We start from the raw sequence: 26,545 nt of genomic DNA, 5'->3' as shown, positions 1-26,545 counted from the left end.
CTCCTTTTCCCTTCTTTAGAGAACCCATCCCCTGCAAATAAAAAAGAGAAAAACATAGTTTAGCAAAACTAACCAACACATGTAGCCTCTAGGCCACAGGTTCCTCACCTCTGCAGTAAGCTCTTAATAAATGCTTTTTCATCCATTTCAACTCAGTTCCTTGGGAAGGACCTGGAATCTGCTTTCCTAGAGGTACTCTACTTAGGGCTGGCACCCTTTAAAAATGACTTGCCAAGGGGGCAGCTAGGTGGTACAGTGAATAGAGAACCGGCCCTGGAGTCAGGAGGACCTGAGTTCAAATCCAGCCTCAGACACTTAACACAAAACTAGCCATGTGACCTTGGGCAAGTCACTTAATCCCAATTGCCCTCCCTTCCCCCCTCCAAAAAGAAAAATGAGTTGCCATTCAGTAGCCTGACCTGGAATAGGACTGTGTTAAATTGAGTTTGCCACCCTCAGGGAAAAGAACCTCAAACTGGAATATACACATACTACTTAGCTCATTGTGTTGTAAGCAAAGCACTTTGTAAAACCTCTAAGTGCTATCAGAAAGTTCTCGTTGTTGTTGCTGCTGTTATTATTTGTTGTAGTGATTGTTATTATTACAGTTTTGAAACAGGCTTTGCTATTTTTTTCTTTCCCAGAAGACTGCAAACCGGACGGGCAGAATAAGGACTCTTCCATAACAAGGAAAGAAACCGAGCTTTGCTGTCCAATTCCTAGCCACCCTATCCCACCACAGGTGTTAGGGGGTTGGGAGGGGCAGGGCGGGACATGATGGGAGAAGAGCTGACTTCCTGTGTCCTCTAGGTGTCTCTGCCCCCCCTAAAAATCAATCTTAAGTTTAAGAGGTGAAAGAAAACAAAGTGAATTTTCTATTTACTGAAAGCTGGAATCGTGGTTTTAGTTGTTTTTGTTGATTTTCCTTCACTCCTTCTCTAACTTCTGATGTTGCACCATCAGTTTGTTAAAATAATTCAAAGTAGACATTCCAGAACCTCAGTTCCTGGTTGGCATCTTCCTTAACTCTTGAAGCTCTCACACATACACTACTTTCTTATTCTGTTTTTGTTTTCCTCCTCATTCTCTCACACCTCCCATTACTGTGTCCAACCTTGTCACTTTGGAGGGAGCTGGGTCTCAACACGCTCCTGCAATATAGCGAATGATGGGGGATACTCGTCTGTGAGGGGTCTGGGCCACAGACCCAGTAGACAGGGAGCAGGTAGGAATGAGAGGTTGTATGGAGCTCTTGTTAATCAGGGTTTAAGCTGCCCGCTGGGGCAGGAGCCAAATGCTGAGGGCAAAACTAGGTATTTCAGTATAAGCCACACCAATGTTTCAGGAGAGTTGCTACCAACATGGTGATTTGCCCAACATCATTATCTAGGTGTGAGGTTGGGAAAAGAATAGCTTTGGAAGGTGTAACCAAGGGTTTCTCTTAGAGTAGAAGGAGAAGGGAATTAAGTATTGAGGGAGGTTGGGGACAGATGATCTGAAACAGCAGAGCAGGTACCATTAAGAGGATGACACATCATGTCCCACATTCCTACAAATCGAGGAATAGGCACTTGTGGGGGAAAACTCTCCAAGACGCCTGACCCACAGCTTGCCCCGACTAAGTAGACTATGATAATTCTGAAATTTTTAGGAGCCTATCTCTTCCTCTGCCTTCCACTCTGGAAAAGCCCATACTTAGTGTCCAATATGCAAGAACCCAAAGTCATAGAAACCAAAACTGAAAGGAACCCAATTGGGAGAGACACAGAAGCAATTTCAGGAAGGGGCAGGGCTCCTGCATGCTGCTAAAGTTTTCATGAGTTTTCCATTGTATCCCTCACCTGCATCAGGTGGGGAAAGAAAACTAACCACAAGGAGGAGAGAGGAGTCTCCCTAGTGAAGGCACCTGAGAAGGAGGGGTCAGCACCACTTCAACACCCTGTATGGACAAACACAAGCATTTCCCAGCCAGCTCCCCTTCTGGCATACATCGTAAACCCATCGGCCACAGGGGAAAACCGCAGGAGCCACCACAAGACTACCAAATATGCATGCCCATCTTGCTCACCCCCAAGTGTCCAGACATTGCTTGACACTCTTCCAAAGCTCAAAGTTCACCAGCCTTAACATGGCCAGGTCATTCCTGTGCCTCCTGGGGCAATAGAATAATAGCACCCCACTGTATAGGAAGAGAGTCAGTACTTCAGAAAAGTGGAAAAGTTAAGCTAAGGAGAGTGTGCTGGCTGGAATAGTGAAGGCTAGTCAGAAGATGTAAGGTCAAGTGGAATAGGAAATGTTCCTGGGGGCCAATGGGTAATCACGGTGCCAAGAAGAAATTCAGAATCTTGAATTAGGATTTCTTGGTATTGATAATAAGTTTAGTTAATAAAGTATATGTTTATTCGTTTCTTTAATATTAGACTAATCTGGGGGGGTTAACAAATAGAAATGCTATGAAGTCTTTGTTACCAAATTAGACATTAATAACAGCTGCAGTTGGGCACAAACATTTCCCCTGAATTCTTCCATTACCTTCCTATCCCCCCACCCAATGATACTACTACTGTTGGGCTTCATCACACAACTGGAATTTGCAAAGATAAGAGGCAAACCAACTAGTTTGCATCAATGGAATTGCACTGACAGTGTTTCTTATAGGATTACTAAATTTTTTATATATAAAATAAAGATTTTTTTAATCGGGAGTTGATAATAGGTACCAGGACATTAGTACAAAGGATTTCATTTTTATTTCTACAGTGTTAAAAGTGCACTTATATGCTGGTTTAATTATGTCTTGGAGAAAAAGAAGAGACTGCAAATAGAAAGGAGATTGTTACTTTTTCTTTTTAAAAAAAAAAAAGGCTTAAGACAGATTTTAAGACTTATAAATGTTTAAGCAACTATAATAAACAAGGCTAGACCCTTTGAAAAAGTTTAGAAAATATTCTTAAAGTAAATTTTTATAGTGTTAATTTTGTAATAATTTATGTTTTACTATATTACAGAGCTAACTGACCAGAATAGTTTCAGAAACAATATGAAACTTAGGAAAGTTTAAGCAATGTTTATATTTTTAAAATGTTCTTTGAATTATGTTTTTATTGTACATTTCTTCGAACTGAAAAGTGTGTACATATCTTTGTTATTTTTGCACAATTTTTTTGTCTTGTTCAGTTTTAGGAGCAGAAGTCTGTTTTGTTTTGTTTTTTATAATTTATTTTAATTTGTAAAACTTGCAGGAGTTTTTGTTTTTAAATCTCAACAACAAAGTAACCCTCTGTGATTAATGGACTGTTGCTTCTTCTGGAGGGAAAGCAAAGGTTGTGAGATTCAGTGGCTGCTTCTGAGAAAGAAAATCTTGACAGTGACTAAAGGAGCAATTAATTACCAGTAGTTTGACCGCATTTTTAGCTCTTTCCACACATCTTTTCATTGGGAAGCTGGAATGTTGAGACTCTCCATCAAATGCTGCTTACATTTGTCAACTAGCTCTGAACTAAGTGATGGCATTTCTGGAAAACTGAGCATCCTGAAAACCCATGGTATTTCTTCCTTCACAACAAATCAGTGGTTTACTTCCTAATATGTTAAGATGCTCAGCCTGAAAAAAGAAATGGAAAGAAAACATTTTCTTTTGGGTTCTTAATGGAGTTAAACTGGACCAGTCTGTAAAGCATTATTAAGTGTAGCATCCGTTCAGCCATCATTTTCCCACCAACACTCATCGACTTTCTTCAGCCTGTCCTGTCACTGCTCGCCCCAGTCACCTCCATCTCCATTTGCCTGAAGATCTTGTGATTTGTCTCCAGCAATAGAGGCTCCGAAGCTTTGGTTGTTCCACATACGCAATGCATAGACCTGTCAGCCATAAAAAAAAAAATTTTAAAAAAAGCGACTTGGATAACTTGTATGCCTTCTTTTGTACCAATGTACCAATTGTAAATAATGCTGATCAACCTTTGTAGAGAATAGTTTATACAGCATATTCTATTATTGCTGATTCTCAGTGAACTATTGTTTTAAAAAAAGGAAAAAAAAAGAAATTTTTCTATTTACACCTTATATTTTGTTATGCTGTTGACCCATGGCACTTTAACAAAACTCTGTGGGTTTTGCATAGCTGGTCAGTCATGGGGTATATTAAATACTGTTGTTGCACAGAAAAGAATTTGCACCTGCTCTATTGTGCTTTCCTACTACAGATTTTAGAACCTTTTCCAGAAGACTTTTGAAGAAAGCATGTCCAATCATTCTAAAAAAAAATTATATGCCATACTTGTAGAGTGGATTTCTTTTCTATGATCCATATTTTGTAACACTATTTCCATTCTTTGTCCCGCACCTTTATGTATTAGCACTATCAGATAGAATTCATTCCATGCTTGTGATAATTGTAAGCAGAATAAATGTCTAAAGTAGGTGTAAATAGTAAATTCTATGGCTTACAGTTTAAAAAAAAGGAAAAACAGAACAAACATGTATCTGATTGATACTGCCATGGTTCATCACCGGGCCTGGAGATATTCTCTAGTGAGGGATTGTATTTTTTGTTTTGGGGTTTTGTTTTTTTTGGGGGGGTTGGCTTTTTTTGTAACATGGCTTTGTAAATAAAATAATTTATATGTTTGTAAGAAAAATGTGCTATTGTTATTTATTTTTATATAAATTAGACATAACTGATGCTGTTGTTCTTCCAAAAACCCTTTTTATTAGTCCTTGTGGATTTGGGTTTGTCTTTTCCTGCTCTGTAGTAGCAACCCACAATTCTGCAAAAGAAACCAACTAAAAAAAGAGGTATCTTGTTCGTTTTTTTTTTTTTCAAAAATCACTGATGGTAGTCCATCAGTCAGGCAACAAGCATTTATTGAGCACTTATAACGCGCCAGGCTCTGTGCTAAGTGCTAGGAGTACAAATGGAAGCGGTTTTTTAGTACCCTGGGGTATAGTTTATCCAAGCCAAGTCATCTGAACTTGTCAAGGCCACAAAGTTGCTCTCTTGCTATTTGCTTCCTTGGTGTGGATTTGTACTCTCCAATAACCAGTTTTATCCTGTTCTTTCTAGTCCGACTGGTCATGCTCCCTTACTGAGAAAACAAAATTAATCAGCATTGTGTAGTTCTGTCTGCAGGCCACTGTTCTTGATCATGGCGCCCTCAACCCCCACAAGTACTCCTACTCTACACTCTTTCCCCTAATACTGATAATCAAGTCTTTTTTTTTATCACCAATCTCAGCTTATTATAAGATCCTTAAGTAAATGTGTCAGCTATTTGCATTCAGTCTCCATTATCTGTCCCATGTATCCTAAATCTAAATTCATCAATGAGTGCTCTCTACATTCATATCAAGTCCCTTCAAACAATTTCTTTATCGGTTCTTTATTGAAACTGCTTTTCCTTCCATCTGAAAACATTATTCTGGAGCATCTCCAGTCCTTCCTGTGCTGACTTCCTTTAAGAGAATTTAAATTCATGAGATCTTCACTCTTTCTCTGAACCTGTTCAAATCTACATTTCCAAAATCTAGACTGTGTATTATTAGAATGTACTCTGCTTTCCTCTTCTCCTCTATCATGAATTTAAAAGGTTATTTTTCCTCCAAAGTTACCATCATTTCAGATTTAGCCCCAGTTCCCCTGTTTCCTACACATTTAGAAGGCTTATTGAGATAAACCAAGAGTTGAGTAGATGCTCTGCTTTTGATACAGAAAAAGGTCCAGAACTGAAGTTCCTTATCATTACTCTGTCATTTTCCATGCCAAGCTTTATGATATGTGGTTTCTGAATTATCCATTTCTTCATGTCCAAATGACACGTTATATTCTTCTACAAAAATAGCTTTCCATCATGTTTCCCTCATTCCTGGATTTCCTCATGTGAGTATAATTTTTGATATGCAGTGCTACTCCACCAGCCCTTCTATCTAGTCTGTTCTTTGTTAAGTTATACCCTTTCAGAGCCATATTCTCAGTCATGAGACCCATCCTACTAAATCTTAAATGATGTAAGGGGGACTGTAGGTATGGAATATTACATATATTGTCAAATACAGTTGGTATGTTGGTTGGTTCTGCTGAATTGCTTTTTTCTCCTTAATTTTTGTTATAAGAAGTGATTCACTTAGTAGGGGAGAGGGAAATTCAGAAAATGTACACAGTGTAAAAAAATAAAAAGCAGGCCAGCAAAAATAAGATTCATTTTTAATAGTTTTTTTTTAATCTGAGACCTATATGGACAAATTGCCCTCTTGTAGTAAGATCACTAAATCCAACATGTTTAATACCCATACTTTCTAAATGTGAGAGGCAGTGTAGAATAGTGGGTAAAGCCCTGAAGAAATGGGTTTCAGCTTTATTACTTGCTGGCTTTGTGACCCTGAGCAAATCGCTTAACCTCCCCGTGCCCTCCCCACCTGCCAACTATTCTTTTTTAAAGCTGTAAATTGTGGAGCAAGTATTGATTTTCATTTGGTAGAGAGAATTTCCTTGCAAGAAGTTCCCTACAAAAATGCAGTCAAAAAAAGAAAACTGTGCAGACATTGGAGGCCATGAGTTTTTATCACTATCCTTTTCTTGGATTTTTTTTTTGTCTCTAAATTACAGAGACTCCCTCCCTCCTACTGTACTTCCTTCATTGCAGTTGCCATTCTCTGTAGTATCGTGCTTGGTAGATATAGACAGTAGTTTTCATTCCCACCCTCCCTTTGCAGTTCAAAATTCTCTCAATCAGATTCGCATCATGTGGGCAAATACACATGTATGTATATGTGTATATATGTATGTATGTGTGTATGTACATATGTATGTATATATTAAATATATGTATATATTTTTAACAAACCCCCTTGCTATTAAAATGCACACGTTGGGCGAGGGAACCCTTTTATTAATACATTAGCATGAATCAGTTTATTAGATTAGTTATTAACTCAGTAGAAAATAATCAGGGGTAGATAGTATGGCAGATATTTCTTTCCCCTGGGGTAGGAAGGGATAGTGGGAAGTGTAAAAGTAGGGGGATCCTATACAACCAAAGAACAGTTCAACAACTATTTATTAAAGTGCCTACTAACTCAATGGCAAACAAAGGCAAAACAAATGCCTGACACTTTGAGGAGGAAGAAGGCTATAATAACTAGTGGAACTAGGAAAAGTTTACTTAAGAGGTGATGCTGAAGCTGAGCCAGGAAGAAGTCTAAAGGCCAGATACAAGGAGGTTATGCACTAGAGACATGGAAGGACAACCTGGGCAAAGTTAGCCTTGGCGAACAATAGTGAGGTGGCCAGTTAGGCTACTGGTGGTGGAGGTGAAGGGCCGGAAGATAAAATACGTCTGGAAGAGTAAGGTGAAGGTCTTTCAAAGCCATGGGCTGATAAGCTTGTATTTTATCCTGAATATTTTAGCCAGATTTCCTAGGAGGGATAATTACATAGTTAGTCATGGATTTATGGGAAGATTACTTTGACAGGGAATTGGAATGGAGATCATAGGATTGAAGATTTAGCACTAGAAGGGGCATTCAAAGTCATTTAATCCAACTTCCTCATTTCACAGATGAGGAAACTGAGGTCTAGAGAAGTTAAGAGAGAGAATAGAAACACAGACACCAGTTAGGAGGCAATTAGAATACTTTGGGCAAGAGGTAATATAATATAAGAGCCCTGGGAACTAAAAGAGGAGAAAAAAAAAAACACAAAAGCCAAATTTCACCTACTATATTTTGCCATTTTATCCGGGGTCCATACAATAAGTATTTCCCCTATTTTGTATAATGGAAGACTAATAACAAGATTTTAAAGGATTTGCCAAGAAACCACGAACAGCCAATATAGTGCTGTCAGGAGGGAGAAAAAAGGTGGGGGAGACTATGTTATTGCTAGGCATTCATTTTCTTTTCTTTCTTTATAAAGATTAATGTTTTATGGATGTCCTTTGTTTTTGTATCAGTCATTTCCATATGTCTTTCCTTTCCCCCTCTGCTGATCCCTTACAACAGAAACAATCGGTCAACAAACATTCACTGTGCACAAGTAAGCCTAAATGAGTCTGACAGAATATGGAAGGTTCTGACCCCACAGGACCCCCACCTCTCCAAGGAAAAGATAGAGAAGGACTTTTCCTCATCTCCTCTCTGGGGCCAAGAATGGTCATTACAATCACACAGCATTCAACTGCATTTTTGTTTGCTTTTCATGCCCATTATTGTACTAATTGTGCAAACTGTTTTCCTAGTTCTGTTTATTTCACTGCATTGATTGATGAGTCTGTGTTTCTTAATTTTTATCGGTTCTTAGGGTACGATAATATTCCATTACATGAATATATCACAATTCATTCACTGACTCCTCAGTCAATGGAAACCTACTTTGCTTCCAATTTTTCACAACCACAAAAAGTGTTGCTATGAATCTGTTAGTACAAAAGAAGTCTTCCTTTTTGTCTTTGGCCTCCTGGGGTAAATGCCTAGCAGTGGAAACTCTGGGTCTCAGACTATGCAATCAACAATCATAGGAAAGAGTACTTCCAGTAACTATAGAAAGACAAACACAAATATAAACAACTCTGAGGTTTCACCTCACCCCCCCAGATTCACAAAGGTGAGAAAAGATGGAAGCAGTCAGTGTTAGCGGGAATGCAGAAAGGCAGTCACACTAACAGTTAATGGCATTATGAATTAGTCCAACTTTTCTGGAAAAGTTTGGAATTATAGGAGAAAAACCAGAGGCGCCTTTTCACCCACTGATTTCCTGATAGTAGTTGAGTAATGCTAAAGCATTTTGGGAAATACTGTCAGGAAAATCTTTCTACTACGAAATAGTAGGAGTGTTTCACTCCTTAGAATCTTTCTCCTTCAATATAACTAGTTACAGAATTTTAGAGATTAGAAGGACCTAGGGATTAATGCTCTTCATTTTATAAATGAGAAAACCCAGGTCTAGAACAGATCCAATAGCTGGTTGGTGGCTGAACTGGGACTAGAACTCAGGGGTCTTGACTTCCCTTCCAGGGTTCTTTCTTCTCCATCACCTGGTCTCCTGCAGAAGTAATCTAAACTCCATTTACAGATTCTTCTTTGTAATCTATTATCTCTAAGTGTTTTTACAAGGATTTTAAAATAGTTTTCCTCTAACTCGGTTGGTTCACTCAGACTTCAGTAACATCTACAATTTCTGTGCTTTGACTATTTCTATGCATCCAGTAGAATGTAAGCTCCTTGAGGGCAGGGACCATTTTGTTTTTGTCTTTGTATCTCCAAGGAACTAGTATATAGTGCCTGGCACATAGTAGGCACTTAATAAATGTTTGTTGGATTGAACTAAATTGAATCAAGAATTTTTTTTTCCCCATTAGGCAGCTGCTGCTTGTTTATTGATTAGGTTATCTCCTGTTTTTAGATTTGCTTTGGACCTTTTCAGAACAGATTTGATAGTTCCAAGTTTCAGAAAGAGGTTCTCCAAAATATATTTAGTTAGTTCGTTTTTTTATTCATTGCTTCTCTGCAATGTCCATTATACCAAAAAAGTCGATGAGATTAAAAAATTAAAAAAAAAAGGCCAAAAGGCTTTCTAATCAAGTCAGTCTTGACAGCTCCCTCTTAGAACCACAGTAGAAAGCTGCCACCTAAATTGGGATTTTAGAATTTGGAGGAAAGATTCAAAAATACAGGTAGTGATCTTATCATTATGATGCCTAATCTAATCATCACTCTATTGCCATACATGTTTAATTTTATACTGGCTATCCAGAGGACATATTAGTTCAAAATAAAAGGAATTACATCAAATAGCAAATACAATGACAATAAAAGATTCTGCCCCCCCCCCCCGCCCCATACACACCTGGAATATAGTCTCTCACAAGTCACCAAACCACCACTGAAGGACAAAGGCAGAAAACAACTGTAGCCAGTGAGCCTGCAAGAATTTGTGTGTCCAGGGCAATTCCCGCTTCTGTCAATGTCCTCTTAGGATGCCATCATGCTGTTCTGTTCGGCATTACCATTATCCCTTTCACATCAAGACTTTCCCCATATTAGGGTTTTGATGTATCACAGGTCAGCATAAGAAATTAAATGGGAATTTGGGAGGAGTTTGGGAAAGCCACAATTGACACATGAAGGCCAGCAGACACAGAATAAGTTTAGAAACTCAGAAATGCATAAAATGTATGTATAAAGAAAAAAATCCAGACTTCCCTAGTTCAAAGGGAGGGCCAAAAAATTCTATGTCCCTACTCAGCAGCAACTGGGCACTGGTCTCAGTTACCGAGCTGCTCTCTGCTACCATCTATTAGGCTGTCTGCTGAATTCTGGTTCCCTCTACACAGATAATGGTAAGACTCTCCCTAAGGATGGCAGATAGACAATCATAGTCCACAGTTGAATGTGAATACTTTATCTGCCAAGGAGTTAAACACCAGAGTCCCAATCTGTGTCTATTCTTTTTACTGTCTTTCCTTGGTTCTGACTCAGATCTTGATTCTAGACAACCACCTCATCGGTGGAGAAGGAAGGGAAAAGGAGAGAACATTCCTCATAACTGCCTTTAAATCCCTCCTGGTGAGCCTGTACTCCCAAAACCCATTTTGGGGTCTTCCATAAAAAAAAAAAAAACAGAAGCTGCAGAGATTGATGTAATGAGGTCCACCCCAGTCCACGTTCCTCTCAGACTGGCATGCAAACGAAGCTTGAAGCAAGGACAAAGACTAGGCGAAGCAGAGGGGGCCCACATTCCAGCCTTTATTGTGTCTGTCCGACAAAACAAAATCATTGATCTTTATTGTGCTCTCTTCCGAATGGCCCAAACCCTGCTGGTCTCCTTTCTTAAATGTTTATTATGCAAAGTGCTCTATGTGTGGGCTCCATTTCATTCATAACTTTCTAATGCTTCACTGAATAACAAAAATCATAAAAGCGGTTATCCTGGAAGTCCTTGCTTCCTTTGCACCTTTAGCAAACACAGCAGGATCATGGAGCTGACTCGAAAAATGGGATCCTGAGTCATCCTAAAATAGGATCTCTATTTCCCTTTCATCCACCCCACTTCCTTGACTAATTTTCTGAGATGCCCCATATTCTAAAAAACCCTTGTATTCTAGAGTGTTCCATGACAGAAGAGTAGATTGAGGGGAAGTCATTGATGTAATCAAGGTCACAAATTAGGTGAACACAAGCTTCGGTACTTTTCAGAAAACAAGAAAAAATAAGTAGATATTGGATATAATCTATCATCTTAATTCTTAAGAATTTTGAACACAGGATATATTCAATAAATGAAGGGAAGAAAATCAGGATTATACCATCTTTAGGAGGGAATGGGGTCATACACAGAAAGTAGTTGTGCATTTTAGTATATAAATGGTGCACATATCAGGTCCTGGTCCTTATCTTATCTAGTCCTGGGCATAGTGCCTTTCACTATTTTCATCAATGATCTGTTATGAAAAAAAAGAAAGTGCTTTTTAAACACAGAAAATAGAATCAGGATTCAAAGCCATCTTGGTAAGCTAGAAATAGGCTCAGAAATAAAGGACTCCAAATGCCAAAAGAAATGATAACACCTATAATTAGGTTAATATTAGAGCTTTGCCCCAAAAGGCTAATAACTGCCTGAGGAAAGGAAAATTTATCCTAGGGTGGAACAATTAAAGAAACGTTAATAAGACTATATCAAAGAAGGGTCTGGTGGAGAAGCAGTCATGGGTTTAGAAGTACCCTACCTAAGTACAGCTAGGTGGTGCTGTGGGTAGAGCACCAGCCCTAAAGTCAGGAGTTCAAATGTGGCCTCTGACACTTACTAGCTGTGTGACCCTGGGCAAGTCACTTAATCCTGACTCAAAAAAAAAAAAAAAGTACTCTACCTCCCCTGCCCAGAATTGAACTGGGAGAGAGGGAGAAGGGGGCAAAGATGAGAACAATAGCCTCGGCTTCCAGATCCCAGGAACCTGGTCTTTCCCTTGATATTTTGCTTTCCTGAGCGTCTCAAACGTACACCTCAATCGAGAGGACCAGGTTGGAAAATATGAAAATCAAAGAGAGCACAAATACGCCAATAAAAGAAAAAGATAGCCATCCCAAGATAGCTAGATCCAGATGGAAAAACGATAACAAAAAAGCTAATAGGCTCATCAATTAAAACTGGCATTTCCATCGAAGCTTGGCTGTAGTGAGATGGCATTTTGGGAGAGGGCTTGGGAAGCCAGTGGAGGGCAGTGAGACTTGAGATTTGGAGAATCCAGGCTTGATCACTTATTGTGTGACCTTGTCTGGACTGCAGTTTCATCCTTTTGTGTATGATGGAGGGGAGGAGGCAACTCAAAAACTGTTGGGAGCACTTTCTGGGCTAAGGATCTGGATTTCTTAGCAGCTTTTCAGTAGAAACTTCCACATGGGCAGGGACCAGAATGTGGGAACATTCCAAACACTAAGGCAAAGCAGGGAAAGAATTCCCTTCCTGGGAGTGCCTCTGCACCTCCTCTCTCCATGCCCAGGACTTTTTCTTTCCCTGGAAGTTTTGCCCTCCCAATCTGCTGAAACTTTCCCAGAGGAATGAGGGTGGAGGTGGGAGATAATAAGCTTGGGCTTTGGGTGTACCTGGAAGGATGAAAGGGGCCCCTCCCTGCCTAGCTGCTAGTCCTGAGTCATAAACCTCACCTCAGGAAAGGCTGGTGCCTCTTCACCAGTGAGGGAAGACAATTAATTCTAACAGCAACAGTGGCCTACAATACAAGAGAACTGGGCTCCAGTCCCCCATCTGCAACTAACTCTAGGACTCAGTATCCTCCTTGTGCATATGTTGTTCATCCTTTGTTTTCAAAGAGGATCAGTGACATCACAGAGTGACTGACGTCTTGACTCATACAAGAATTGGATATAAGTGAGGGAGCTGGGAAAAGTCTTTAGCCTCATTCTCTCTTCCAGAATCATAAAAGTGCAGTAGCAAGACAAAGTAAGGACTGGCAACGACCCAGGATGCAGCAGATGATCCTGACGTCCTCGGTGGCTGACCAAGCTCTCAGTGATCTACAGTGCCAACTGCCTTTGTGGCCACTGGAACAAATTGTTCTTGCTCCCCTCCTCTACCCAGGGAAAGTCTTCCCATGCTTGGGGTAGACATCCCCCTAACTCACTGATGGGTTTGAGTTCTGCCAGTTACCCTCAACCTGGCTTAGCCTGTCTGCCCAGATGGTTCACCCGAGTGCAGCCACTGTGCACGCCACAGCTTCTTGGAACCACAAGTGAGAGGTGGGTGGTGACAGGCAGACACTAAAGGTGGGTCACACCAGAGGTGCTAGTCTACCCCTCTATGACTCGGGGGCTGGACAAGGCTGGACAAGATGATCTCAAGCTCTGCCAGTCTGAGTCAATGCTATTTGGATTCCTTTCGTCTCCCCTCCTGCTCAACCTCAGTTTCATTGATCCCCTTCTCTTCACTTGCACAGCCCTGGTTCAGGCCTTCATCACCTCTTACCTGGACAGCTGCCACAATAGACTTCCAATTCATTCAAGGATCTGTCCTCTCCAATCCCTCTTTTGCTCTGCTGCTAAAGAGATATTTTCTTTTCTTTTCTTTTAAAATTTGTTTATTTTTAGTTTTCAACATTGATTTCCACAAGATTTTGAGTTACAATTTTTTCCCTGTCTTTCCCCTACCCCCCACCCCAAAATAGCAAGCCTACTGAATACCCCTTCCCCCAATCTGTTCTCTCTTATATCTTCCCCCATGATCCCCCTAACTTTCTAGTAGGGCAAGATGGGTTTCTATACCCCAGTACCTGTATATCTTATTTCCTAGTTGCATGTTAAAAACAAATTTTTAAACATTTGTTTTTAAAACTTTTGAGTTCCAGATTTTTTCCTTTCTTCCCTCCTCACCCAACCCCACTGGGAAGATAAGCAATTTAATACAGGTTGTACATGTGTAGTTACCCAAATCATATTCATAGTAGTTATATTGTGAAAGACTAACTATATTTCCCTCCCTCCTATCCCGCCCCTCACTTATTCTATTTTCTCCTTTAACACTATCCCTTTTCTTTTCTTTTTTTTTTTTTTTTGCTTTTTGGAGGGGAGAGGGCAGGGCAATTGGGGTTAAGTGACTTGCCCAAGGTCACACAACTAGTAAGTGTGTTAAGTGTCTAAGGCTGGATTTGAACTCAGGTCCTCCTGACTCCAGGGCTGGTCTCTATTCACTGCACCACCTAGCTGCCCCAACCCTATCCCTTTTCAAAAATGTTTGTTTATGACTACCCTCTCCCCCAATCTGCCCTCCCTTCTATCATTCCCCCTCTTATCCCCTACCCCACTATTTTCCTGTAAGGTAAAATACCCAATTGAGTATGTATGTTATTCTCTCCTTAAGCCAAATTCAATGAGAATAAGGTGGAACCATTCTTTCACCTTCCTGCTCTTTCCCTCCATTGTAATAGTTTTCTCTTGCCTCTTTTATATGAGATAATTTACCCTATTCTATCACTCCCTTTCTCCGTCTCCCAATAAATTCCTCTTTTACCTCTTAATTTTATTTTTTAAATATCACCTCCTATTCAACTCATCCTGCGCCCTCTGTCTATGTATACATGAACATACATATGCCCACACTCACATACATTTTATATACATATACAACCTTCTAAACATACATATATGTATGTATACACGTGTGTATGCAGCATGTATACATATATGTATGTATACATATATGTATATACATATGTATACATACATATATTTCCTTCAACTATCCTCATACTGAGAAGTCTTATGAGTTACAATTATCGTTTTTCCATGTAGGAATATAAATAGTTCAACTTCAATAAGTTCCTTATGATTTCTTTTTCCTGTTTACCTTCTCATGCTTCTCTTGCTTCTTGTATCTGAAAGTCAAATTTTCTGTTCAGCTCAGGTTTTTTCATCAAGAATGCTTGAAAATCCTCAATTTCATTGAATAGCCATATTTTCCCCAGTAGCATTATACTCAGTTTTGCCGGGTAGGTGATTCTTGGTTTTAATCCTACCTCCTTTGACCTCCGGAATATTGTATTGCAAGCCCTTGGATCCCTTAATGTAGAAGCTGCTAGGTCTTGTGTTATCCTCATTGTGTTTCTACAATACTCAAATTGTTTCTCCCTGACAGTTTGCAGTATTTTCTCCTTGACCTGGGAACTCTGGAATTTGGCTATAACATTCCTAGGAGTTTTCTTTTTGGGATCTTTTTAAAGAGGCAATCAGGGAATTCTTTCAATTTCTATTTTGCCCTCTGGTTCTAGAATATCAGGGCAATTTTGCTTGATAATTTCTTGAAAGATGGTGTCTAGGCTCTTTTTTTGATCATGGCTTTCAGGTAGTCCAATAACTTTTAAATTATCTCTCCTGGATTTATTTTCCAGGTCAGTGGTTTTTCCAGTGAGATATTTCACAGTCTCCTATTTTTTTCATTTGTTTGGATCTGTTTTATAGTATCTTGATTTCTCATAAAGTCATTAGCTTCCAATGCTCCAATCTAATTTTGAAGGAATTATTCTCTTCAATGAGCTTTTGAAATTCTTTTTCCATCTGGCAAATTTGGCTTTTTAAGGCATTCTTCTCCTCATTGGCTTTTTGGGCTCTTTTGCCATTTGAGTTAGTCTATTTTTAAAGGTGTTATTTTCTTCAGTGTATTTTTGGGTTTCCTTTAGCAGGCTGTTGACTTGCTTTTCATGATTTTCTTGCATCATTCTCATTTCTCTTTCCAATTTTCCTTTCACTTCTCTTACTTGATTTTCAAAATCCTTCTTGAGCTCCTCCATGGCCTGTAACCAATTCATATTTTTCTTGGAGGCTTTTGATGCAGGAGTTCTGACTTGGCTGTCTTCCTCCCACTCCATGCCTTGATCCTTCTTGTCCCCCAAAAAGGATTCTATCATATGTTTGTTCTTCCTGTGCTTGCTCATATTGGCAGCCAATTACTAGGCTTTTGAGCTCTTTGCAATGGTAGAACTCTGCTTCCAGAATGGAGAGGGCTATGTCCCAAATTGCTGGGGTTTTTGCAGCTGCCATAGCTATTAGATGGGTGCCCTCTCTATAGCCCCGTCATGCTCTAGCTCACTGGTCACACACCCCAGGACCACCACCCAAGACCTCAATCTGGATCCAAGCAGGTCAAAGCAAGAGAGATTACCCTCTGAATGGTGTGCAGGCCAGGAGCTGTGAAAGCAGCCATGCAGCAGCAGCTGCAGCTACCACACCTCTGCTGCTTCTCACTCCAGGGGTAGCAGCTGGACCATGCTCCCCCTGTTCCAAAAACATTCCAGACTAACCTTTTATTTTGTCTTTGGCATTTGTGGATTGAGAAGTCTGGAAACCACTGCAGCTGCTGGTGATTTACTCTTGTGAAGTCCACTCCAGCTGCCTCTGGTCAGGGCCACCCTAGGGCTAAAACCATGGCTCAGGCAGGACTGCTCTTGGTTCCCAGCTCGCTCTGATGGACCCTTCCTGTCTGCCTGCTGGGATTCCTTCTGTGGGAGATTTGTTTCTCTCTGTCACTCTGTGGGTTCTGTAGCTCTAAAGTTTGTTTAGAGTCATTTTTTTACATGGATTGGAGGAAGTGGAAGACGGAGCTGCGAGGAAGGAAGTCTACAGGAGACTTTCTTAATCCCCTAAAGCTATTAATGCCTTCCCTTCTCAGATTATTTCACATCTACTCTAAACATCATATATGTACCTTTGGTGTGGTACCCTTCCTCCCACAACACCAAGTGAAGGTATTTTTCAATCAGCTTGCCCAAGGTATAAAAATTCCTAGTTACAGTTTTCTGTACTTGGGGAACAAAATCAAACCAAATAAATGGATCACAGGAAGGGACATGCTCAGAATAAATAGGACAGTCCTAAAATCACCGGTCAGTCAAAGGAAAAGGCTCTGATCATGAGTTAGCCATGCGACATCAAGGCTCAAAGAGACCATGATACTGGGTTATATAAACAGGAATGCAGAATATGGGAATCATAAGGTCTCCTCCCCATTATAATCAGCATTAAACTTGGATCAACCCCCAACCTCTTTCTTTGACAATTCCTTCTAAGAGCACTACAGCTGGTTATGTACACCTGAGAGAAATGATTATTCTTCTCTCTCATATTAATAACCAATTATTGAATTAGGACCAGGATATTTTCAGAAGCCTGTAGGTTGCTGAGTCTCTGAAGGACACTGTTGATAATGAGACTGTATTAACTTTCTTAACCATCCTGTTGAGACTCTACCCAGGTAGGGATGCCCTCTACTCAGGTTTGGGTGGAGGGAAATTCTTTGATTAAATTGTCCCAGGTTGGGGGTGATTTGGAAGTAAATGACATGATCAAGGTCAAGTCCCCAGCCCCTCATTTAGAATAGATCTACATCTCATTATAATATTCATTCTCTCTCATTACTTATTAACCAATCAGAGTTGATTTCCACTCTCAGGAACATCCACCCTTCCAAGGGCATATAAGCATTGAGTGGATGGATCCCTTGAGGGGTCTTTCAAGAGTGTCACTAAATTTTATATTAATAATATGTTAGCATTGTTAATTACTAATTACCCAGAAACTATGTCTGTCCAACTTTTAAAAATCATAGTCCAGAACTTAAGAACAGGGTCAAAGATAATTGAGAGGCAAAAGGTCTAGAAGAGAAAAACCTTTGATTATTCAGCCAGGAAAAAAGAAAGCTAAAAGTCCATTTATGAAATCTTAAAAAATATAAAATATTACTACACCAAAGCTCCTCTGCAATTATTTTTTGTTTCTACTGAGCAGAAATGGGGGAAAAATGGGCTGAAATTAAATCTTGTCATGCTAGATTCATGTTAGATATAAGGAAGCCCTTCCAGAGGAAAGTAACTAAACATTGGCCTGGATTACAGAAGATCATTCATTGTATTGTTTTCTTCCCTGGAGGGTTTTAAAATGGAATGAAATTCACAACTGTCTGGGTTGGTTTAAGCATAGTGCTGCTTAACTGCTATAATTAGTGCCTCTGAGAAATTTTCCATCTGTCACTGTTCACTAGTAAAATTTGTTTGGATAAACTCAACGTTGAGTTTAGAATTTAAGCTACACTGAAAATCCTGGGTTTATAATAGAGTTATCTCTATAACCTTGAGGTTTTCTTGGCAAAACAGTCTGCCATTTCCTTCTCCTGCTCATTTTATAGATAAGGAAAATGAGGCAAACAGAACGAAGTGACTTGCTCAAGGTCACCCAAGTGTCAAGTGTCTGAGGCTGGATTTTAACTCACAAAGATGATTCAAGGTTTTCTAGTTCAATCCCCTCAATTTAGAGATGAGGAAAATGAGCCTCAGAAAGGTTAAATGGCTTGCCCAAGATACTATGGCTAATTAAATTAGTGATTAAGTTAGAACTAGAATGTATCATGTCTCTTTTTCTTTCTTTCAAACTTTTTTTTCCCTGAGAAGTACCCACCTTAGAATTCACATTAACTACAATCAATCCATCAGTCAACAAGCATTTTATCAAGTACCCACTAGGTACCCAAAAAGCAGCTAGTATTAGAAAACAGAATACAGAGACTTCTAGCCAAGATGGCTGCCTAAACAGAAGTAAGTCCATCAAGAACCTGCATACATACTTCACTAATAATGATCAAGAAATCCTGTGAGACACTACAGACTTTTTCCACCCAAGAGCTCTACAAAAAAGTCAGCCAGAAGTCCACAAGCAACAGATATATGTTGCCTACAGGACTGCATGACCAGAAGCAGAAAGAGTGAAGGTCTCCTCCAAATCCCTAGGGTGATAGAAAGGTCCCCTACAGCAGGGACCTTAGCAGTCGTGGGGAATGGTGATGACTAGCATAGGCAAGGCCATGCTCAAAGCAAGACCCTCAAGATCTTGGGATCTGAGGTCCCTGGCTCTCTGTCCTGATGTGCTATAGAGGTCCCCAAAGACAAGAGATTTGAACCTCGAAGACCCAAGGGAGCTTACTCCAGGAGGTAGAGATCAGTACAGGTACTTAGGTGACCCAATGAAAGACCAAACAGAGCCAATCATCTCATGCCAAAGTGTAACAAGGGGCTAAGCCTGGTCATAGTCCCAAGCCCCAAGTGAACTAAAGCTGTAGAGCTGAGTGAAGCAAAGACATTGAACAGTATAAAAAGATTACTATAGACCTAGTGATGCCCCAAAATCCAACTTAAAAGGAAAGAGTGATTCCATACCAACTGCATGCAGAGACTCAAAGGAAAAAAATATGGATTTTCCAAAGCAACTACATGAATATCTAGAAGAAATTAAACAAAAACTTCTGAAGAAAACTTAGAAGAGAGTAGTCCAAGTAGCAGACTTCTTGAATACCCAAATAGATCAAACAGAAATCAATGACTCCATGAGACAAGAATAAATATCTGAATAAAATCAAAAGATAGGAAAAATAAAAGAAAATGTGAGATATTTGATATTTAAAACAACTGATCTGAAAAATAGGTCAATGAGAATTTAAGAAACCACAAAACCATAATTTAGCATGATTTTAAAAAAAAGTCTAGACACTGTATTTCATGAAATCATAAATAAAAACTGTCAAGACCTATTGGAACCAGAGGGCAAAGCGAAGATGCAAGGAATCCATTGTTCACCTCTTAAAGAAAAAATAAAGGGGAAAGGAAAAATCCCAGGAATATTAAAGGCAAAGTTCAGAGCTTCCATATATAAGAAAAAATATTGCAAATATCCAGAAAGAAATAGTTCAAGTACAAAGGAAGCAAATCAGGATCACATGAGACCTGCAGCATCAGTATGTCAGCCCATACAAGTTTGCAAGAGCCAATCGTACAAAAAAAAAATACATTTATATATATATATATATATATATATATATATATATATATATACATATATACATATATATGTTCTTGCAAACTAGTTATCAGACAGTCGTTATTAAAAATAAATCCTATAAAACTGAAATTAAATTATAATAAAAATAGATAATAGATATTTAAAACTCATCACTTCCTATTTATTTTGCTATATCCTATTATTTCCTAGGTTCTTGTGGCTATTTACATGTATTGTGTTTGTAGGCAGAAACCGTATAATGGCTATCTGCAAATTAGGATGATTGCAAATACATATAAACACAATATTTAGGTTGGGGCCGCCATACTGTATGAAGTCAAGTCTAATCTGTTCTTTTTGGGCATAGTACTCTTAAAGACAGTTCTCTAAGTAGAGACTGACCTTTAGCTCTTGGTACGGCAGAAATGATCTAATGTTTTTCATCATCCCAACTTGGCTGATTTGATGATTTTTGTCTGAAACTACTACCACAAGCCACTTGGAAGTTCATCCTGAGGCAGAACACAAGAGCCTAACTGTCTGGGTGTTTTCCTTGATTTTTTTCTCTTTTTGTCCATGGTATGTTATTCAGGATTTAAAGAGAAAAACCCAAACCCAAGCCACCAACTACAGAAGTGAGGGAGGGCTAGTTCTGTTCAGCGTGAAACAGCATTTGGCCCCTACCAGCAGAGCTCCACTAGATGGCATCCGGACACTTCTTATTAGCTTCCGAAAAAGCTTGTTTTCCAGGAACCTTTCCCCTCTGGAATCAGGGATCACTGAGACATCCTTAAGATCTGGGGCAATAGAACATCCTGTGAAGTTTCAGACAGGATCATTTACTTATTTATTTGGAATAAGAAACACAGACTTCCTGGACAAACACAAATCTGTACGATGACAAACAAAATGATATTGCCTGATGTTCTTTCTTCCAGCTCTAAACATTTACAATGCCAGGGAGAAATGTTTCATGTCAATATGTGTGATTTGTTGGAATGCAATGTAATTTAGGGAAAACTGAAAGCTAGAGTTGCAGTGGATAGAACAGCTAGGGCTGCAGTCAGGAAGACCTGAGTGCAAATATGACCTCAGACATTTAGTAGCTGTGGGACCCTGGGCAAGTCATTTAACCACTGCCCGCTTCAGTTTTCTCAACTATAAAATGGGAAAAGTAACACCACCTGCCTCCCAGGGTGGTTGTGAGGATCAAATGAGGTCACATCCGTAAAGTACTTAACACAGTGTTTGGTGTGTAGTAGGTACTTAATAAATGCTCATTTCCTTCTCCCTCCCCACCCAAATTTAAAGGCAGCATGCTGTAGTGGACACAGTCTTGGACCAGAAATCAAGGAACCTGGGCTCAGATCCCCTCTGCCACTAACTTGTTTATTGTCAGTTAGTCAATAAACATGTATTAAGTGCCTACCATGAGTCAGGCACTATGCTTAGCACCAGGGACACACAGAAAGGCAAAAGATAGTCAGCACCTTCAGGGAACTAACTCATAAGCCAGCGGGGAAGACCGCACATAAAAAGTCACTTAAGTGTTCCACTTTTCTGTGCCTTACTTTCCTCCTCACACAGTGTGTGTTTCACATAGGCAGTCAGCAAGTAGACTCAAAGATAGCTCTCCACAAAGACTCCCCTGTCCTGGGGCCATAAGGATGAGAACATGCAGAACATGCGCAGCCCTCACATTCTTCCATCAGATCCAGGAACTCGCCCACCTCTAGCTGCTGCCACATGTTGGACCAAAAAGGTACCATACTGGAATGACGTGCTAATGCTCATTTGGTCTGGGGGTGGTGCTCCACAAATGTGTAGGCACCCCCAGCCCCACCAATGACAATAATATTTACTCTTAGGTTTCCAGACTGCACTCAGAAAAGGGGGAAAGGGGAAATGGGGCAAAAAGGACAAAGGGCAAAAAGCCAGTATAAGGGTGTGCCCTTACTTACCCACAAGAGTCATAACCAATCAGTTCAATGCCACTAGATATGATACAACCAGAGTCTCAAGGAAAGGCTTATCACGGGGCAGCTAGGTGGTGCAAAGAATAGAGCACTGGCCCTGGAGTTAGGAGGACCTGAGTACAAATCCGGCCTCAGACACTTAACTCACTTACTAGCCATGTGACCTTGGGCAAGTCACTTAACCTCAATTGCCGTGCCTTCCCCCCTCGAAAAACCAAAAAATTACATAAATAAGTAAAATTAAAAAAAAAAAAGCTTTATCACCCTGAAAACTCATCAAGTTGATTCAGAAAACTCCCCTAATCAACCCCTTAAATATACTCTCTCTCTTTGTCCTCACAAACTATGGAGTGAGTACTTAAAAAAAAAATTAGTTCTAGGATTTCAATTGGTGTAGGGGGCTACCAGTGAAGAACTCACTTTACCAATGCAGATCATCTTCTTGGCAATGTATAATCTTAAAGGTCTGCCTGGGCCTTTAAGAGGGTAAGTGACTTACACAGTCACTTATACAGGGTCACAGAGTTAATATATATTATAGCCGGACTTGAATCCAGGTCCTCTTGACTCTACAGCAGCAATCAATCCATCAGACTACATCTCAAGCTAAGTACTGTAGACATTTTCCCCCTGTTTTTCAGGTGAGGAAACTGAGGTTCAGAGAAGTTAAGTAGCCTGCTCAAGGTCACTCAAGTAGGGTGTGCCAGAAGCAGGATCCTAACCTAAGTCTTTCTGAAACCAAGTACAACACTCCTTTTTTTTGCTTTTTGGAGGGCAATTGGGGTTAAGTGACTTACCCAAGGTCACATGGCTAGTTTTTGTGTTAAGTGTCTGCAGCCAAATTTGAACTCAGGTCCTCCCAACTCCAGGGCCAGTGCTCTATTCACTGTGCCGCCTAGCCGCCCCCATAGCACTCTTCTAACTATATTATGTCACATTTCTTGTTAGATACAACCCACTATCATTGTCTTTTTCACAAGTCCCTCCCCAAAGCACCACATTACTGAGGAAAGGAATCTCAAAAACACTCTTGGTTTGGTTGACTATCTAGCATAGTTTCGGAGACAGCTTCAGCTCTGGGACACAAAATCACAAAGGCTCCCAAACATCTTACCCCAAAGTCCCTCCTGGCTGGGCAGTTTCCCAACTATTTCTCTTCACTTCCTACTACACCCAAGATACTTGCCTAGACCCATTAGCCTTAATGGCCATCGTTAATCATTAAGAGAATCATATCCATGAAAACAAATTAAAAGCTTCTTTGCTGGTTAAATAGCAAGATGGCAGGTCTCTGCTTTTTTGCACTAGGACCAAACTGATCAAGTTCCTTTTTCAGGTCACCCATTTTACATAGCATTAAAAAGTGAAAGGTCAGGGGCAGCCAGGTGGCTCAGCGAGTAAGAGCACCGGCTCCAGTGTTGGGACGACCTGGAGATCGAATCCTGGGCTCAGACACTCAGCACCACACCCAGAAATAACTGGCCGTGTAACCTTGAGCAAGTTACTTAACCCCGATTGCTTAAAAAAAAAAAGTGAAAGGGAGCAGGACTATGCCTAAGTCATGGGGCAAAGTGGTGGCAAAACTTCAGACAGAACTGCCTGACTCCCAGAAAAGAATCTTCTCCTAATAGTTGGTATCACAACTTCTCTTTAAAGTCCCTGAAGTCCCAACTTGAATTGTAGTAGTGCTTCATTGTATCAAGGCTGAGATGATAACCAAAACTGAGCTAAGCCTGTAGACTCACAGTTCAAACGACTCTTCCTCCTTAGACCTAGATCTATCTACCTCCAACCCTGAGGGGGAGAGGGGACTTTCCTGGATTATACCATTCTCTGGTCTCAAATGACCCCCCACTGCCTTATGTCAGGGAAGCTCCGAGGTCAGAGTTGACTATGGCCCTTTCTGTGAAACTAAGTTGTGTGTTTCTGTGACAATGGCTTCTATTAACTATTGTTTTTATTGAAAACTGTGATCCTTCTGGGATGCTAAATTTTTAGAGTTTGGGGCTCTTACATGTGACTTATTTGGACCTGCTCCTGTGTGTGCAACAGAGATATCTGTGAAGAGCTTACTTATGATGAGGGTATTATTTGTCAGAAAGAGAGGAGACTTAGTTTCCTAATTAAAGACGGCTGTGTGTCACAAATGACCAGAAGGTTCCATTCTGATCAGGAACACCTGAGCTTGAATTCTATCTCAGACCCTAGCTGTGTGACCCAGGACAATTCACTCAACCAACTTCAATCTCCGTTTCCCCATCTGTAAAAGTAGCACTTGCATAACACAGGAAACACACTTTGCAAACCATAAAGCTCTGTATCAGTTAGCCATTACTGTTATTAATTTTGATCTGACCTGAGCACTGGTCCATGTATCCCATATGAGAGTTTCTTTCACCTTCCTTCGACGGACAAATGTAACCAGGAAGCTGAAAAGGGGTGGGGGAGGAATGAGGGGGAGAGGAAAGAAGCCTAGAAAACAAGAAAGGAGTCTGAGTCAGAAAAATTGGGTTTTAAATCCTTCACCTCCTTTTAAATCCCACCTTCTGCAAGAAGCCTTTCCCCGTTTTCCCCTTAATTCAGCGCTTTCCCTTTGAGATTACTTCCAATTTACTGGATGTATTTGGAATGTACAAGTTTCCAGGCTATTAGCAGCTTTAAGATACGCTAAGACTTTTAGTCTAGCATAAATTTGTACATAATTCTTCGTTCTTCGTCTCTCCCATTAGACTGTGAACACCTTGAGAGCAGAACGTTTTTGGTTTGGGGTTTTTTTTTTGGGGGGGGGGGGGCGGATGGACTTTAGTTGTATTCCCATCGCTTGAGACAGCTGCTGGCATAAATGCTTGCTGACGTTTCTAGAATGCAAGTCAAAGCTCTGTCGCTCACTGGCCTGTGACTTTAGGCGAACCAGATGACAGAAGCCCCAATGACCTCTAAGGTCAGTTTAGAGCAGCTCAGACGCCCTAGAATTCTCTGGCTGCGGAGGCGGCTGCAAAGTCCTCCAGGGCAGGCTCTGGGACCGACAAGGCGCAGAGCTGAGCCCCAGGCACAAGGGAACAGAGCAGCAGCCCGTGCCTCCCCATGAGCTGCAGCAAGCGAACGAGCCAGCCAACGTACCGGCCAAGGCAGCAAATACCAGAAATTGTTACTTCGGCTAACTGTAACTGACCCTTCTCTCACTCAGCCTCAAAACCCCAACCTGCAGGAAGAGTTGGAGACCGCAGCTGAAAGCTCCGGCTAGCCGAGAAAACTGCCGCACCGCCGGAGGCTGCCCTCCTTCCCACGCAGGCGCTCTAGGCAGTCAGTGCATCCAAGGCACCCTCCCTCTTGGAGGATCAGTCCTGAGTCCACTGCCTTCTCTCCAGGTCCCGGCCCCGGAGGCCCAGGGGGGGCCAGATCCTCTCGGGTCTGCCTCCCTCAACTGCCTGATGGGCTCTAAGGGGATAGGTCAAAAAGCCAAAAAAGCCAAGATCTCGGCCAAGGTCGAAGTCATGGTAGCACCTCTGGGATCCTGCTTTCCTTTGCTACGGGGCCGAGGAGGGTAGGGGGAATGCTCGTGTCCAGAAAAGGCGGGTGGGCGGGGTCAACTGTGAACAAACGCATGAATCAAGGAAAGAACAATCTGGGAATCCAGAATCTTTGCAGTTGCTCCCGGGGACCCTAGCAACGGCGTGCATCCAAACAGTTGACCATGGCTTTTGAGTTTCTTACGAGGGGGTTAGAGCTGACCAGTGTCCAGGAGCAGGAAGCTCTGCTGTATTTGGAAGAACATCGGATCATGGACTTGCTGGTCCACCTCACCAGCAGCCTCCTCTTTCACCGACCAGGTAAAGCAGTCCCGCTTTGTGCCCCTCCTCCCCTGGACTCAACCCCCTTCTCCATCACTTCCTTGTACTGGCGTCGGTGCCCTCGCTGCCCACTTCGAAGCTGGGCTCCTGGACCATTATAATGGTGGATTGGTGTCAGTCAGCATTGATTACTAAGCGTTAACTAATAAATGTTTACTGTATGCCAGGAACTGTGCCAAACACTGGGGAATACAAGGAAAGGCAAAAAAAAAAAAAAATAGTCCCTGCCTCTCAGAGTTCGCATTTTAATGGGGGACACAACAACTAGTCACCTAAGAGATATATACAAACTAGAAGGAAAGTGATCTCAGAGGGAGAGGCATTAGATTATCAAGAAAAACCTTCAGAGAAGCCAGGGAAACCAGAGGTGAGGGACTATAGCATTCCAGACCTCTGGGATATATAGATATAGAAATGGGAAAGGCAGTGTCATATCTGAGGGACTTCTGGTTGGTCAGTGTCATGGGATCTTAGAAAGCAGATTTCCTAGAGTCAAGTGCAAAAAGACTGGAAAGGTGTGGTGGCTGGGATTCAGAGCCCTGGGTTCTAGTCTTGGTTTTGCTAGCCAGTTCCATGACTGTGAGTTATTCATTCATTTCACTTCTCTGTCCAGATTGCAAACTTCTTGTAGATTGGGATCCTTTGCCCCCCCCCTCCCTTATTTCCACTCATGCTTTGGGGGAAAATTTTTTTTTAAAACCAACCACCTTGAAATACTACCTTCTGATGCCTTTCCTCTTTTTCACTTGTTGCTGAATAGAGCTGGAGAAACTCATAAAATTATGATCCACTACAAATTTTTGTTTTATTTTTACCCTTTTTCCTGTTTTCATGCCTCCAATGGTGGTACCCCCTTACCCTACTACAATAGCAAGCACCCTAGTACACCCAGATTGG

At 40.9% G+C, this 26,545-nt stretch overlaps 1 protein-coding gene and 1 long non-coding RNA gene across 10 annotated transcripts in view; one reads left to right on the top strand and one right to left on the bottom strand.

Annotated features, from left to right (window-relative positions):
• ATXN7L1 (ataxin 7 like 1) overlaps positions 1–4,640 on the top strand; it is a 271,611-nt gene extending 266,971 nt beyond the window's left edge. For 5 of the 8 annotated variants that reach the window (XM_069106969.1, XM_069106967.1, XM_069106972.1 and 2 more), the window contains one exon: positions 645–3,855. In XM_069106969.1, the coding sequence (XP_068963070.1) occupies positions 645–686 (42 nt within the window). In that variant the 3' untranslated portion in view covers positions 687–3,855. Of the gene's footprint in view, positions 1–644; positions 3,856–3,899 lie in introns of those variants that run through there. The other 3 variants (XM_069106970.1, XM_069106968.1, XM_069106974.1) reach the window with 2 other exon arrangements.
• Positions 3,729–25,239, bottom strand: LOC138176236 (uncharacterized). 2 transcript variants are annotated; one of them, XR_011172192.1, is made up of 3 exons: positions 24,918–25,239; positions 24,154–24,269; positions 3,729–3,861 (listed from the first exon to the last, which is right to left on the bottom strand). It is a non-coding gene; the product is annotated as an uncharacterized lncRNA (long non-coding RNA). The 2 variants fall into 2 exon arrangements; XR_011172193.1 differs by having other exon boundaries at positions 24,970–25,239.
• Between the last annotated feature and the right edge of the window lie 1,306 nt (positions 25,240–26,545).

Source organism: Petaurus breviceps, unplaced genomic scaffold (assembly GCF_028583685.1).
Source record: "Petaurus breviceps papuanus isolate PSGF00001 unplaced genomic scaffold, PetGlider_PUasm1.0 84, whole genome shotgun sequence".
Classification (NCBI taxonomy): domain Eukaryota; kingdom Metazoa; phylum Chordata; class Mammalia; order Diprotodontia; family Petauridae; genus Petaurus; species Petaurus breviceps.
This window is presented reverse-complemented; position numbering and strand designations above follow the sequence as displayed.